This window comes from Molothrus ater, chromosome 9 (assembly GCF_012460135.2).
Source record: "Molothrus ater isolate BHLD 08-10-18 breed brown headed cowbird chromosome 9, BPBGC_Mater_1.1, whole genome shotgun sequence".
In the NCBI taxonomy this organism is placed as follows: Eukaryota; Metazoa; Chordata; class Aves; order Passeriformes; family Icteridae; genus Molothrus; species Molothrus ater.
Window position 1 is genome coordinate 24,982,493 of NC_050486.2, and position 17,151 is coordinate 24,999,643.

Consider the following 17,151-nt stretch of genomic DNA (forward strand, 5'->3'; position numbering starts at 1 on the left):
ACTTCATTGTGCATAAGTCTGGAATTTACTAACCATTCAAAACTCATCAAATTATATTTCATTAACATACACTGTTATGAGGCTGTTTATCAGTATTTCAGTACATTAAAATTATGACCACAGTTCAGTGGCAGTTAAATTAAAATGACATTTTGGTTTTTTTTTTTAATTGGGTAGTTAACAGTGTGCTTGTTATAGGTTTGTAATTTAAATCTGCTGCACACATTGATAAAATGAATAATCCCTAGAACATAGATATTTTTGAAATCCTCTCCTCTAAAAGCTAGAAGATCTCTATGAAAAAAGGCATAAAACCAATGCAATTTAAACGTTAACTACAACATTTTGTAGCATTTTGTTTTAGGACAGCCTCAGCTGTAAACTAAATGCAAACACTGTTTTAACTGGAAGCAATATCCCTTGTGTACATGGGATATGTTTTAATAATTTAAATTAGACTGAAGACTTCAGTGTGAACATTTCAAAGCTGCCGTTAACTGAAACAAATGTAAAAAGCGTTTACTCACAGTACTGAAGTTTGCAAAATTGTTGGGGTCAGCCTCTTTACTGATGCTGGTGGGAGCAAATGGATCACAGAATAGATCTGCTTCTTGTTCTTTGGGAATGTCTGGGGTGGGGAAAGGCTGAAATGGGTCGCTCGACTTAAAGGAATCTGAAGAGTCTATTTGATTGATAGGTCTTTTCCCTTAGATTAAAATGAATTTAAAATGAATTTCAGATAGCAGGTAATAACATGCCAAAACTAGTAAAAAAAAAACCCATTCAAAAGCTACTTAGAATGCAACCACTTCCCACAAACTAGTGGAGCTGTAGTTTCAGGGGAAGGGTTGCCAATTTAAAAAATGAGGGTACAGCCCACACTTTCTGAAAGGGTAATCAGGTAAAAAGGAACACATGTATGTTAATGAGTCAGGAACACAGTTTATTAACTGTTTTGGAAAGAGAATTTCTAACAGTTTTGAACACCTATTCTGTCAGCACAGTATTGTTTTCTGGTTATCAGCTGTCTTTGATCATTCCAGCAAGGCTCTTTCATTATTTCTTTGGATCAAGTTAGCACAATTTTATTCAGAGAGCAGAAATACATTACATTTATAAGTTTTCAAAACACTATGGTCCTCTCCCTAAGCTAAGACCAGGAATTTCTGCAGTTTAAAACAAGGAGTATGATAACAAGCAATCACAGGCTGAGCTGCTTTGTTAATTCTTGCCTAAGAAGCTGCAAAAAAACAGAATCAGGGACAAACCCCCACTTATTCTGTTGGGGTTTTTTCAGCTTAAGCCCAGTCAACTTTCAACACCATTGAGGACATTAACCCAATTACTTCCAAGAAGAGCTGAGCTGAATTTCACCCCTCCACTCCCTCTGTAGGTTACTGTTTACACAAGAGGTTTCAGTGCAGTTTCCTGAATTCTGCTACCAGGTTCTGCAAGTGGTTCCACACTTGCAGTGGCTGTGTTTTAGAACTTGCTTCTGTTTCCATTTAAGATTAAAACTACAGAATTGAACAAAGGTGCTTATGATTTCATATAAAATTTTTGAAAATTAACCTAAAATTACTACATAAGAGGAAAAGAGATTCTCATGTGGCAATGATTTAGAGATTTGGAGAACATCCCCTGGGAAACATATTATTTACTTAGACACTTCCCAGCTAACCCTGCTGTCTCTCTCACTGATGATGTTCTATCATCAGTATCACTGATGATATTGTGCTCCCCCATCCCTGGAAGTGTTCAAGGCCAGCCTGGATGGGACTTTGAGCAACCTGCTCTGGAGAAAGGTGTCCCTGCCTGTGGCAGGGGCTTGGAACTGAATGATCTTTAAGGTCCCTTATAACCCAAATCATTCTATGATTTTACAGTTCTGTTACAATTAATGCCTGCCTATTTCTTGAAAAATGTGGGAGAAGCATCTCCAAATGACAACCAGGGAATTTTATTTCTGCATGAGAAGGGTTAATAATTGTAAGAATACAAAATACACAATCACCAAATCTTCCCCAAAATCAAAAAATGGGAATGTTTATCAGTATCTAGAGAAGCAACAGAATTCAGAGGCATCAGCCCTTCTACACACTTTCCAGCAGAGAGAAGAACTACAAGAAAGATTTTTGGGTATTTCATTGAAAAAGCATTCCATTGTTTCAAATCAAACCAAGGAAGTAATTAGAAATAATTAAATGTAAGTACCTCAGATTTTATTTCCATTAGGAAAATAATTAATTGGGAATGTTTATCAAGATAATCACATTTTTAGTGTGCATATCAAAACCACCTATTTTTTCCCAATTATCTGTTGCTGAGGAAGCTGCTGCTCCACCCCTACAAGCTTGCCTTCCAAAAGTGCACCACGTCACAGCCACTCCCATACAATCAAGTCAGAAATCCTTTTTATGTTTAAATAAGGACCAACATCAAACATTCAAATTATCACCACTTGCCATGTCAGCTGTTTTAATATTATTTACAATGGAAATGATGACTTGCAAGGCATTAGCATGAACCAGATCTCACACCAACATTAAAAATCAAACAGATGAGTTTAAACTTCTGTATGAGCACTCCTGTATCTACTGTGCTCCCCTTCTTTTGAGGAAAAGATGAATACACATTTAACTTTCATGCCAGTTTCTCAAAACACCTTAAGACTCATCCACTTAGTGTAACAGTGAAACAAATGATGCAGTAGAATTTTTAAAGACAATGAAACAGAGGACAGAAATTTTTAAAGGAATACTAGAAATATATTCTTCTATATTTGCAAAACCAAACTGAGAGTGAGGAGCCCGTTGTAATATGGCCTTGTTGCAAGCACAAGAAGGTGTTGTTATTCATGATAATCATGGCCTTTTCTGGAAAGTAGAGTGGTTTGTGCCATGGAACATCCCAGAAACTCCACTATCACTGAGGGGAAAACAGCCCAGGGAACTTGGCTTTATTACTGTTACTGCTACAGATCTCTGGCAAGGCCACCTAGAAAAAGTTAACCTGAAAATCTAAGCCAGTTCTTTAACCCTATTTAATTCATCTTCCATTAAACCCATCTGTGTTTGCAACATACAAAGCACAGTAAATTCTCACTTTAAGCATAATTTAATTCAAGATTCACAGTGTAGCACATTAGCAACTATTTAACTTGCAGCTATGCTGTGTTCTTGCACACACTTGTAACAAGTCTTTTTTCCTGTTTTCTAAATCCTTTGTGTCTTCAAACTCCAATCCCAAACACCATGCAAAACTTTGAGGAAATGATCAGGAATGGACTTGTTTCACATCTTGCTCGTTTATTTTAAACTGAGACCCTTTGCCCTCCCCTCGTGATTCCTGTCCCTCTGCCAACATGAAGCAGCTGATTGTGAGCACATCTCAGTGTCAGCTCTTACCAGGTGGTGGTGGACAGGGCCTGGTGGGAGTTCCTGTCTTAGGGGGCAGTGCAGGAGGAACATCCTCATTTTTAGCTGGTGCTTCCTCAAACAAGTTTTTAGTTATGGTGACACTGCTGACAGAGCCTGATGTGGAAGAGCTAAAGGGATCCTCATTGTTGGCCTTCAAAAAACAAAACAGCAACACACACATTTTCAGTGCAGTGCTACCAGACATTCTCTTCAATGATACAATATTAAATCACAACTAGAAGTTTGGACTAAGACTAAAGAAAATACTTTTGTCTGTTTTTACACATATCCACATACTCCAGAAGATTGAACAGAAAGAAAAATCAGGAATGGTTACTGTGCACAGCACTATAAAGTTGAAAGCAGTTAAACATGCAGAAGTAATACTTTTGCTGCTAAAATCAGCAAATTTACAAATAAATAAATTAATTATAGCATCACTGGAAATAGAGAGAAAATACTTATCAAGCCGAAAAGATTACATTGCATTCTTCACAGAATTTCAGGACAATTTGCTATCAAGACCTCTTTTTCAAGCAAATCAGCCATTATAAATGTATAGTAGTGGCAAAACTGTAATGAAACTGAGTATGCTTTGCCTTGTCACTGCAGTTTCATGCATTTTCTGTGAGTAGCAGCAGCTCCACATTACCTTGGACAGTGTGCTGAAGTCAGCAAAGCCACCTTCAAAGGATTCACTTCCAAACAGTGAGGCAAAGGGGTCTGTAGCTAAATACACAAATCAAGCCAAGAATAAGATTAAAAGTTAAATATAAAAGACTGAAAAGAAAAATTCCCACTACTCTTATTACTAAATAGAAACTATTACATATTTTGCAACTTCAAGTAATTCAACTGAAGTATTTTATGTGGTGAGCATTTCAAATTATTAAGAAACTTTTTCAAAAATTCTAAGTGTCAACTTCCAATTAAGAACAATAAATCTGAAGGAATTAATTCAAAAGAAATACTGGTAAGTTTTCCTACATCAAAACAATTTAAATTCCACTGAAAGTACCAAATAACCATACTACTGGAAATGTTCTACCAAGATACATGTATGTATACACACAGAGGTGCTTTTTGTGTGCATACACCTATACATATACAGACATATATATATATAAATTTATGTGTGTAAATATATATATATGAACATGAACCAGAGCTCTTTTCTGACTGCAGACCCACTTGTGGAATCAAATACCTGAACCTCATCATCCCAGTCTAATTCAACAGTACCTTTTCATTCCCATGTGCCTAAAATATGTGAAAACTGCAGTACAGTAGAGAAGGAAGTGCCATACTCATTTCTGCATCTCTAAAAAACACCATTTTTCCCTAGAACTAAAATTAGTAGGTTTACAATACAAAATCACACATAGACTCCTGTTTTGGATTATCACTTGCAAGTGCAGTTTAGGAAAAGAGGAGTTAAGAGCCTTCCCTAAAACATCTTTAGCCCTCAGATGAGAGAGAGTCACAGATGGAGCAAACTTGAGCAGTAAAAAAATCTCAGTGGAGGAGTTACTGCATTCCACATCTACTCTTGTGGTGCAGAGCTATCCTGATGTTACTTACACAGCAACATGAAATCCCTGAAAACAACCCCACTGGGAAGCAGTACAGACCATCCAAAAAGCCCAAACACTTAGATCAGGAACTGCCCCAGTTTTAGTAAAGCAGAGGAACAGTTTTTGTGGAATCAGTCTTCAGTGATACATACTGCAGATAAAGTCAGTTTTGGGTTATAAACATCCCCCATGAAAACAGGTACCTTATGTCACACTTTTGGGAAAATTCAGAACACAAGGGAAATCCATATAATGCCCTGTTGCAAATTCAGTTAAAAGCCTAGAAACAAAAGCAAGCAAAAGCAAAAATAAAACCCAAGAAGCTTGATATTACAATCTACTTTTACCTAGATCATTTGATGTAGTGACAGTGGTTCCACCAGGAGCAAAAGGATCATTCTTCTTTGATATCTCTGTCTAAAATAAAATATTGCTTTGGAGGGAAATTTGTTTTCAGCTTAAAAGATTCTTCAATCTAAGAATACAGTCACCATTTATTTTAGTTTAGAAGTTGTAAGATAACACATTCTGGAAATAGCTTTTATCAGCATCAGTAAACAAGCCTATTAACAGAAACTCTTCCTCTCTGTTTTGATTAATATTTTGAAAGGATGGAAAAAAGGTACAATATGTACAACATACTTGGTAACAGCTAATGCAACAGTCAACAATATCTACTGCTCATTTTGGTCTCAGATTTCTACAACCAGAGCCATCTTCAAGGAGATCTAAGATTTTGACACTCCAGAGAGGTGTGGTAAAGCATTTAGGATGAATGTATAACTTCAGTTCTGAAGTACAGATCTCAAGAATCCACTGCTAATCCCACACCACAGCTCTGACCTTCCTGGTTTTTTTCTTCCTTTGGACTGTAATAAGACCAAGAGCTGATTACATCAGAATACCACGACTTTGAAAAGGATAGTGTGCTAAGTACTACAAATTGTAGAAATCTAGTTTTTAAGGCTGGAGGTGGAGGCTGTGGTGTGTAACAGGACCTTGAGATCTGCACAATGTGCACACCATGGGCAAGGGCAGGACCACCACTGCCAGGTGCACTGATTTCTCACTCTTGGCTGCTGTGGGTCCACCCCAGGCACACTCTACAGCCACTTAACTTGCTTCTTATTCCACATGTATCTGAGTTTTATTTATGTCTATGCATGTTTTATGTTTTACACAAAGCTGGAAGTGAGGCATGAACAGAAGCAGCATTGAAAACGAAAGGAGATGGCAAAAGAATGGAGACAAAGTTAATGGCATGAAGAATTTCAGCTGCTTCAATTGTTTGTCTATCAGCTTTAAATATTACATATTCAACAAGTTCTATATACCAGAGAGAGTTTTATGCCCACCTCCAGCTTATTAAAAGCTCAAGAGTATTCAGTCACTGCTCATTTATAATGTGAGCTAAAAGCTAGACTGAAGCACCCCTGAAAGAGGGACATTCAGTAGGCATCTCCACATTAGAAGAGACCTTTGGTGATTCTTATTAAAAAAAAAACAAATCAGACCAAAACCTAAACATATACCTATATAAAAATCTGACTTTTCTGAGGGGAAACCCCACACACCACATCAGATTTCAGATAAAATACAGCACATAGTTCTTGCCCCTATAGCATGTGGAGGCAAAAATCAAGTGTCTGAGCATAACCTGATGAGGTTGATCCTGACTTTATTTCCATTTATTATGTTCCACCAACTAAGAGAGTTTTTGGAAAGCTCTAAAGCTTAACAGAGCTTAAGTCATTGTTAAATAATGACAGAGCTTAAGTCATTACTGTCAAATGCTCTTAGCTGTGGAGCAATGAAGGTCCACAATTAAATACTTTAAAAATGTTTTTATTTTTACTTCTATTTCATCTGTGACTATTTCTAGAAAATAGGACACAAAAAGACAAGACAGAGCCAGGGGATCAGAGGTAACCTTTATATGATTTCTGAATATCAATTTTTTAAAGCATGTCTAAATGTACAAACCAGGTTATTTTGTCCAAATCACGTAGAGAAAGCAGTAAAAGGTGTGACACCAGACTTACTGTGGTATTATTACTGTTGTCTGCAGAACTAAATGGATCAGTGCCAGCAGTCACAAAAGGGTCGGTGGAGGATTGTTTGAAGAAAGAGTCAGCTGCAAAAGGGTCTGAGCCTTTGAAGGGATCACCACCAAAGGGATCTAAAAAGTAAACATCTCCCCAATATTTCTGCTTGCTTTACTTAGCTGATATCTTAAAAACTAAACAATGTATCACCTTTTCTCATACTGCTGCAAAGTGACACATTTAAGGCCAAGAAGCTTTGAAGTAGGAAATCTGCCTGTGAATAATTTGTATTCTGTGATTCAAAACATCAGACAAGGCAACGTTTTCTGCACATCATGGAACAGCAGTTCCAGAATCATCTCAGCATACAGGTTCTTTAACCAAGTCCCTAAAAATGAAGCATTTTACAAAACCTAATGCATCTAAGAACTCTCCTGGCACTTCCCAAGCCCAACTGATGTTTCTTATTTGACACTTGGTGCTCTACCCTATTTAACTGTTGCTTTCCCACTGGTTATTTGGCTTTTTTGCCACCAGTAACTTCACTCAGGACCAAGCAAACAATTCAATGACATTGCCTATACAGTTGACCTAAACAGAGACTTCCCACCTGTTCAATACTTGATTCTAAAGGAAGTTGGTATGTTAAGAGCCCTTAAAAGAGCACAGTTCCAATACTTTGCAAATAAAACAGGCAGCAAGTGTTTGGGATCTTCTGTTCATCACTTTCACATACTTAAATCCCAGCTAAGGAACTTCCAACAAGAGCAAAATTCACTGGCACTGGACTTCTCTGAAAAGCTTTTACATAAGCGGCCAGGTGCTAATGTCACGTATATTCTATCACAACTTTTTGTGACATTTCCACCTACTTTTTTTCTCTGAAAGTGGTGACAATTTTCCCCACTAGCAAGAACCATCTAGAAAAACAAAACCATTATGAGTTATAAAGTTACTTACCAATTTTTCCAAAAGGGTCATCTTTGAAGGGATCATCTGTTCAAAAGAAAAGCAAATATTCATTAAAGAGCTTATTACCATCATGAAACACACAGAGAATCAGCCATCTCCAAGCTGCATTTCCGTTGGCTGTTGTCCACAAACACCCACATTCTGCAGTATTACCACTGCAGTAATCCAGGCCGGCTACTGAGATGAGTCCCAGGTTTGTTTAATTGCCACAGACACTGTGGATGGCAGCTCCTAAGTGTTCACTTCAGTACTGGATGCATGATCCCAACTCATTTCTACTTTCTCATGTTCATCTGAGAGACAGATATCCTGTCTCTTAGCTGTGGGTATCTACCCCCAAAAGTTTGGTTCTTAACAGACAGACCTTTTCTCTTCTGAAAGAAAAGCCTTGCTGTAAGATCACTTCAATATAAACAATAATCAAGCAGTATCTACATAGAGACATTGCAACTGTTTTAAATTAGTTTAATTTATTCATAAAATATTCAATCTGCACTGACATTCTTTCAGAAGCCAAGTGATCTGAAACAAATTTAGCTTATTTTCCTTTCAAAGCAATACAAGCTAAATTGATCAGACCATGTTGATCTGCAAGGGTGTAAAATCATATTAATGTGGCTGAAAACATCTGCTTCAGCAGTTAATTCAAAATAACTCCCCTTTCCCTATTGGCTCCATATAGGCAGATCATTCCTTCCATAAAAAATAAGAGCAGAGCAACATCATTCGTCAATGGCAAGTTCTTAAAATAAAGCCCAGCACTTCCACAAGATGAACAGATGGTGCAGCTCCACATTACCTTGCTCTGAGAGCCAAACTCCCCAGAAATAGGCCACAGCCATTCATTCTGAACCACCCACACCCTCCCCACAGCAGAGCCCAGAGAACCCTCTGCTGACCCCTTTGTGGATTGGGGCTGTCAATCAGATCACTGACACCACACACATCACAAGCCTGCCCACACCTTTACAGCCAAAATGCCACCAGGGCAGAGGCATGGAGGGGATGGGGAAGAGAAGCCCTCAGGAGGAGCAATGAGGGAAAGGAGCAATTTTCAGAGCTCATTAGGAAGTCCAGATGAAGGAAGGAGAAATACCCCAGAACTCTCATTTCTATCACTTCTATTTCTGTAATGCTATTGGCTTCGGGCTCCTGTCACCCACACATCTTCAGATTTATCCTATAAAGAGCAGTCTTAAGGTGAAGATGAGTCTGATGCATTCACACAAGACCTGTTTCTGTAAATCTGCTCTTAGAGAGAAATGTTTACTTACTGCCAACAAAAGGGTCAGACTGGAAGAACTCTAAGCTGGCTTCAGAAACTAGATCAGGCAAGGGATGAGACTCAGCATCAAATGGATCTTCCTGGGCAATGCAGACAGAGACAAACACATCAAATTTTTAAGACTTGCAAGGATGGAAAACAGTTATGTCATCTCCTGTTACCATTCAGTGGTTTCTTAAAGCTTAAGGCAAAGAGACAGCCAGAATTCTATATAATTCATCAATGGAGATCCAAAATATTGTTCAACAACCTGCCTGCTACAGGAGATGTTTTCAAGACATCACACTAAATAAAAGCAGTAGGAAGTGACAATTATTCCTCTATTGTTGTATGACCATCATGCAAGCCTGAAACAGTTTAACCAGGATTTTTTTAACCTATTTTTTCCTCCCCCAAAGCTGAATAAACTCACTTTTTTGGTAACAGTTGTAGCTGGGGTCTCTTTCTCTTCTCCTACAGAGACTGCTGTTTCAGGACTATTCCTTATCTGTACAAGGGTAAAAGCAATTCACCATAAATAAGTAAATATAAGACTGCACAATAAAATTTTAAGTTTTAAATAGAATCACACAATATACAAAAGCATACGTCAAGAGCTTCATACTTATTATAGCACATACTTTATTTCATAAACCCTGTAAAAGTTTTTAAAAAAATAAATCAATCACGAACCTACTGAGACATAAGGAGGAACATTTAAAGCAAGACAGTTTTAGATTTTCTGTACTTTTCCTTATTCTGTTCTCATTGCACCAAATGGAGACAGCTGCTCTCCTTTAATGTTAAGTCTGCTATTCAATTTATGATATTTTGCTTTGGAAATAAATACAGGAAAAAAAAAAAGTTACTGCTACTTTCCAGGCAAACTAAAATTACCTCCTTTTCTGCTTATGAACTTTCAGATATGTGGAAACATATCAGTCCTACAGAAAAACACCCCGAAATTTCAGTTGTGCAAATGTTTAAAAACATAATCAATCTTGGTACATTCTTAACTTATTCCAGTTTCACAGCTGTAATGCATCGTGATCAAGCAGGCAAAACACTACTCACTGGAGACACACGGTTTGTTTGTTCCTCTTCTGCTATACTTTCCCTCTCAGCATTCTCATTAAGGTTTGCAGTTTCACTGCTGCTGTTGCTAAGACTAGAATGATCCACAGTTCCATTAACAAGTGTACTATGGGCCTGAGAGTGCCAGCCAAACTGGTTATTTTCCAGTTCTTTCAGCTCAAGAAGCTTTGTCTGCACCTGTAAACAGAAATAAATTATTAGCATCAGTATGGCAGCACATGGAAGCCAGTAAATGGCCATCTCCTCCTAAATATAAGGTGGGTGATATATGCCTGAAAATCTTGTTTTCAAAAGCAAATATAATAAAAACCTGTTCTGTCAGTCAAAGGGTGAAATTTGAGAGATAAGCAGAAAACCTATTTAGCAGAAGTGCAGACTGGTTGAAGGACACACCTTTTGCCAAGGAAGAAGAGACTCTGTCACTGGCAACACCAAGACTTGTCGCTATTCAAACTCATCAGAAAAGTTGCAAAGGTCTCAGGGGTTTTTTTTTATTTGTTTAGTTTTGCTGAGGAGTTTTGGTTAGGTTTATTTTTTCTTATTTTTATTTTGGACTGAGGTTTGTGTGTGTGTGTGTGTGGTTTGTGTTTCTTTCCTAGATTATGTATTTGCAATTTCCTTAAACTCAAAATTAAAAAGGCTTTATCAGAACTCCCATGACTCCTATGACTTCTGAAGTCTACAAAAGCCAGTATATCTTCCTAAGCAGACACTTATATTCATCTTTTACTATTTCAGCAATATGCTTAATGCAGTGCCTTACAGCAAACATTTATAACCAGTTATGAAGGAATTACTGGATCTGGCAGGTTATGCAAAAGAATAAACCTAGTCCAGATATTTGGGTGCCCAAATCCCATGGAACTCTGCTAGGTCAGTGACCTAATAGAGTTACTGGGGTGTCAGCAAAGACACCATCAGGTATCTTTTAAGTTAACTGACCTCAGACCAGCTATTAGACAATCTTGCCTAAAGCACCAAAGCACCTACTGTTCCTTATTTAGGAGTCAAGAGCATAAAGTCAGAAGTACTGTTATAAAACCCAGTAAAAAAATAGACTACAGTCAAGCACAACCACTTATATTATCAGTCTTGTATCTGTTCATGGCTAGCACTCTTGCCATATAAAAACACTGTAGTGGTATAACCTTCTCTCCACCTGTGATGAAATGCCGAAAAAATCCATTTGTTTGCTTCTCAGTTTCTAAACTAAAAGCCAGATTTTGAACTTAGGAACGTTGTAAGACTCGTTAGCCAGTCACAAATGTGAATTGTGTGAAATGACCAACCCTGAGGTCAGTTATTTCTAGGGCTCAAAGGGAGCCTAGAAATGGCTGACCTCAGGGTTGCCTTTTCTTTTCAACTTGGTACCAGTGTGAGTGGCTAATACATAACACAGCTGGCAACAGGGAAGGAGAACCATGAGGAAAGGGTGTGCAAGCTCAGGCATCACCAAAGTTATAACAGATCCCTGATTACAGAGAGGAACTGAAAGTGCTCATGCAACAGCAGCCACTTCAAAGCACAGGGCTCTCTGCCTCTCAGGGTCTCATCTCAACCCAATTTCTTCTTCTATCCACCTCACCTTCCCACCTCAACAATGCACTAAGTAAATGCTATCAGTAATTTTATACTGACTTCACATCAATTAAAGAATAGTGAGAGCATGCCCCATGCCATGGAGGATGAAAACTTTAATAACTACTGGACACAGAGAATTTAAGTCTGCATCAGCCATTTTTCACTCATTACATTATGACAAATTATTTATGGACTATAATAAATTAATCCCTTTAATTAATAAAAGACCCTGAAGAATTTTGAGTGACTTAAGTCAGCCTCTAAAAATCCTAACAACTACTAGCACAGAACACATGTGTAAGTAACTAAAGACATGAGCAAGCAGTGAAGAAAAAAGGAAACAACGCCTTCCCCTTAAGGCAAACCACACTAAAGGTTTCCAGCTCAAAATATTTTTGGGGGGTGGGTCTTTCACACTGCCTTACTGAATTGATTTCCTGTTGTGAATCCTGCAGATGTTGCTGAAGAGGTCCCAGCTGTGCTTTCCCAGACTCTATGCAATGTTCAAGCTCTGCAGTTTCTTGCTGCAGGCGACTCAGCTCCTCTTGGGCTTTGGTCAGTTCATCTTCATAGGCTGAAATCTTTGATTCCTGGCTTGTTATTTCAGCCTTCAGCATGGCAATCTAAAGCATGAACAGTATTTTAAGTCAAAAAAAACCAACCCCAAAACCCACAACCAAAAACTCACACAACATTTCCAAACACTTCCAAATACTATTATTTATGACCGGAAAAAGTAAAAAAATCTCATAGCTATTGCAGAGATTATAGATCATACCTGAATAAACAGTTAATTCTCTATTGGTCTCAATAAGAACAGAGCATTTTAGCTGTTTTTCTGACCAATACAGACATTTCTGCTTTAAACCTTATTTGTGTGCAAGTAGATCTCAGTATGTTTGTTGACACACTGACACTAAATTAGGAACACTGAAGCAAGTGATGTATTTCCTATACTCTGTTGGTCACAAAACCTTGACACTCAGGCTATTTATTCATTAAAGCTTTTTTCCTGCCCCTACAACTGGAACTCTGCAAGGCTGAGTTCTTCAAGACAAGGCATTTATGCTTCCCAAGGGCACTGGCCACCAGACCTTACCAAATGGGCCTCCTCTGCACACTTCTGCCTGATGTCATTAAGTTGTTCTTCCAACTTGGCCTTCTGCTCATCAAGATCATTAAGGGTTTCCTGTGCTTCCTGTTTCTGAGCTTGCAGCTTCTGCAGATTACTGCTCTCCCTCTTTACTTCATCCTGGAGATCCTGAAATAAAACACACAGCTTGACATTTGTTCCCTCTCTCCCCTTAACCACTGAATTCCACAGTACAAACTGCAGTGCTAACCCAGATTTCAAAGTATCAACAAATTATCTTCCAGAAGCCTGCATGGATACCAGACAAGCAAGTACTCTGAGATTCTAATTCAATGACATAAAAATAATCAGCTTGTTTGCCTTTGCTCTTCTCCAGTGCAACAAATCTCACTGAAGTGTTGAGATCATACACCAACACACAGATGAACTGTGTCCCTCACACAGAGGACAGGTTTTCATTTGGAAGTTCAAAGTTGTCTTTATTCAGGCTGCTACAGGGTCTCTGTCCTGTGCTTTAGCACTGTGTCTTTAGTTTTATGTTTGAGTTTCTTATCAAGAACATGGACCTGCTGGAGGGAGCCCAGAGGAGTCCATGAAGATGGTCAGAGGGCAGGAGCATCTCTGCTATCAAGACAGGCTGAGAGAGCTGGGGTTGGTTGTTCACCCTGGAGAAGTGAAGGCTCCAGGGAGACCTTAAAGCACCTTCCAGGAATGAAAAAGGGCTCACAAGAAAGTTGGAAATGGACTTTTTATCAGGACATGGAGTCACAGGACACTGGGGATGGCTTCACACTGACAGAGGGCAGATTTAGATGGGACATTAGTAAGCAATCTTTGCTGTGAGGGTGGGCAGCCCCTGGCACAGGCTGCCCACAGAAGCTGTGCCTGCTCCATCTCTGAAGTGTCCAAGGCCAGGCTGGATGGGGCTTGGAGCAACCTGGGATAGTGGGAGGTGACCCTGCCCATGACAGGGGGCTGGAATGAGATGGGCTTTGAGGCTCCTTCCAACCTAAAACATTCTGGGATTTTATGATAATAGAAATCCATTATTCTGCTCCTTCCCCCTTCAAAAACACATGGCCAAAGATAGGAATTGTTTTTTGGAGCATGGTGAAAGACCATTAACCCAAATGCAATGCCTCCTAGGGCATTCCTGCCCCCAATTTTGCAAGGATCAGCCAAAAAGTTATTTTCAATGTACCAGTACAGGTAAAAAATGCACATTTCCTACACAACAATGTGGAATCTTCTGATTTATGCAAGAGCAGCAAATATGTGTCTTGTGTTTTAAGTACATTAAGTAGCATCATAAAATAATTACTTTACTTCTGAGCAACAGGAATGGTTATACTTCAACAAGCTGCAGAGGCAACACTGAAAAACATGTCAAGGAAAGAATTTAGGAAGAAGAAAGAATCGTCAAAGTCAGGAGGAAGAGACAATACAGGGAGATCAAAAAGGATTAATCCAAAAGGAAAAGTATTAGATGAAAAGAGAAGATTGCAGCCTTTCTGAGAAAATACAGCAATTTCAGGAAGAATCAACAACAATAAAAAATGAACAGAGAGAAAAAAAAAATTAGGGAGGATAAGAAAGCAAGCAGACATGAAATTCTGATTAGATCTTACATTTGTGTGCTGCTCTAAGCTATAATCCTGCTCTCCTTTTCTAGGGGTGTTTTGTTTGGGTTCTTTTTGGTGAGGGAGACAGTTTATCCATGTGTTGTGTGCTAACACCTCCACATAAGGAGGACAAAAAGCCAGATAGGAATAGAAAGGCATATGATGCAGCAGTCAGATGCTGGGGAATTAGGTAACCTCAAGACAACTGGAGGGCTACCCAAAGATACATCACAGATGGTTTTACCTTAAAAATCAACCACAAAACCATGCAAAAAAATCTCCCAAACCAAACCACAAAAAGCCCCCCCCAAAACTCCCCCAAATCAAATCTGAATTTCAGTGAAGAGTATGTCAGTATACAGCAGTCAGACTAGGAAAAATACTGGTTATTTCTAACCCAGGAGAGAAAAACCAATGTGCACACAAAAAGCTCTCAGAGCAGCTACTGACTTGGATAATTGGGACACTCTTGATCCATTCATTTTCACATGGCTTTGAAAAGCAAGGATCAGCTGACAGTTAACACAAGCAGTGGAGGAAAAAAGTAACAGCTTAAAGAGACTTCAGCCTCCTTTCTCCTAGAGGAAGCAAGAATTCACATCCACACAAGCTAAATATAGATCATCTCCACTTTTTTCTGTCCTAGGCACAGCAGTAGAGAAGCACTGAAGAGACCTAACTAAGCCTGATGGCTGCCAGAAGAGAAAAGAAGGAAAAAAGCCCAACCAAACCCAAAACCTGTGGTGATTTTTGTTCACATATGCACCTAACATCTCCAGAATTAAAGGCTACAATAGATACAACACACAAAACTGGCTATCATACTCAAAGATGCCTCTTCATGAATTAAACCAAGCTCCAATTAAGCTTCAATTTCAAAGAACACCCTTCAGCATGGAAGCAGCATCTTAATGATCAAGCACTAAATGAGATTTTAAATGAAAACCCCTAAGATACTTGAGGTGTTACAAAGTGCCATTCTGATGGTAACAATCCTTGTATTAGATTTTTGATCATTGTAACTCTTCATGCCAATAAAGTGTAGCATGAGGAAAGTTTAGGAATCCATATTTCCATGGACAAGGGATTTAATAGTTTGCCTGTCTGTCCTTCTCAAGACAATTCATGTAATAGACAATGTCAAGCCTGCAAGAGGACAGAAAAGTAAAACTTCGCTGACTTTCTAATGGCATTGGTGCACTGCAATAGAGAAAAAGAAAATCCAATTCTGAGGGATACTCAGTGCATGTAACTTTGAGGAAACACCCTTTAGTCTCTGCTACTAAAGAGCTGATATTTTAACAAGCACATTAAACCCCATCTAGATGCTACATCTTCCTTACAACTCTTTTTCTGCCTTTGCTTTTTAGTACCTATTTACACGGTTTTGAAATTATTTTATAGAAGAAAAAATGTCTGTCATTCTTCCCCTTCAGCTATACAAACCAGTTTGATTGATCACTGACCATGGCTCTATTTGAGATTACTCACAGGTCTGTGGAAGGAATTCTGGTATCAGAAACCCTGAAATGTCATGCCACAAAATCAGCTTGAAACAAGGAGGCAGGTTAGAGCAAAATGGTTTTTTGTTAGACCATCTTTAGAAATGTCCTCATTAGAATAAAACCAGAAACAAAATGCATGAGGAAAAGATATGTTTTATCTGTCCTATTATTCTCTGAAGTTCTAGAAAGTTTGTTGAAACATGCAGGTCCTCCACCAGCCAGGAATAAGAAAAGATAAAGGGCCAGCAGATTAAATAAATGCTGCAGCCATTTCCTGTTTGATCCTGGAGGTTTCTCCTTTTTCTGACAAGCCCATAATAGATTGTTCCTTCTCTGCAGACTGACACAACTCTGTAACTATATGTAACAATAGCTTGTGTGACCACTAACAGGTTAAAGACCTGAGACAGCTGCTCCCAGCAGCACTGCTCAGGATGCAGAGACTCAGGGGACTCTGCTGCCTGTCAAACACACATGGATGACACTGGAACACTCAAGGTAAGGTTTTTATCAAGCTTACAAACCTTTTGTGCAAAGGCACCAGAAAACTCAACCCTCACATGAGCCAACACAGGTTCCAGAAGACACCAACAAAATAATCCTGTGTGCAAAGCCAGGAATGCCCCTGAGAATTGTGTGAACAGTGGGAAAAGGGAATCTGCAGGGTGGGGAGGGGAATGACCGTGGAGCTCAGGCATGGGCAACTTCCACACGCATTCCTGCAGCTGCTGGAGCTGCTGCCAGCACGACCAACAGGCCAGCATCTGATTATCTCCTCAAAGGTCACACTATTAATTATCATCCAGACTCCAAGGATATTAAATAACCCTGCACAAAAGTCACAACTCTTGTAACACATTAGCTCCTTTTCAGCCCGACCCAAATTGAAATGCTGAAATCTTGCATTATTTGCTCTTAAGTAAAGATTATGGAAAATGATAGATTCTTAAAATAAATTTAGAAATAAATATAAATGGTCAG

At 38.8% G+C, this 17,151-nt stretch overlaps 1 protein-coding gene across 1 annotated transcript in view; it reads right to left on the bottom strand.

Annotated features, from left to right (window-relative positions):
* The window catches only part of EPS15 (epidermal growth factor receptor pathway substrate 15), a 47,874-nt gene that overhangs the window by 3,251 nt on the left and 27,472 nt on the right, over positions 1 to 17,151 (bottom strand). The window contains 11 exon segments of the mRNA XM_036387482.2: positions 528 to 706; positions 3,408 to 3,570; positions 4,072 to 4,148; positions 5,341 to 5,410; positions 7,036 to 7,172; positions 7,999 to 8,034; positions 9,285 to 9,375; positions 9,708 to 9,782; positions 10,349 to 10,546; positions 12,376 to 12,573; positions 13,050 to 13,211. Of these exon segments, the coding sequence (XP_036243375.2) occupies positions 528 to 706; positions 3,408 to 3,570; positions 4,072 to 4,148; positions 5,341 to 5,410; positions 7,036 to 7,172; positions 7,999 to 8,034; positions 9,285 to 9,375; positions 9,708 to 9,782; positions 10,349 to 10,546; positions 12,376 to 12,573; positions 13,050 to 13,211 (1,386 nt within the window).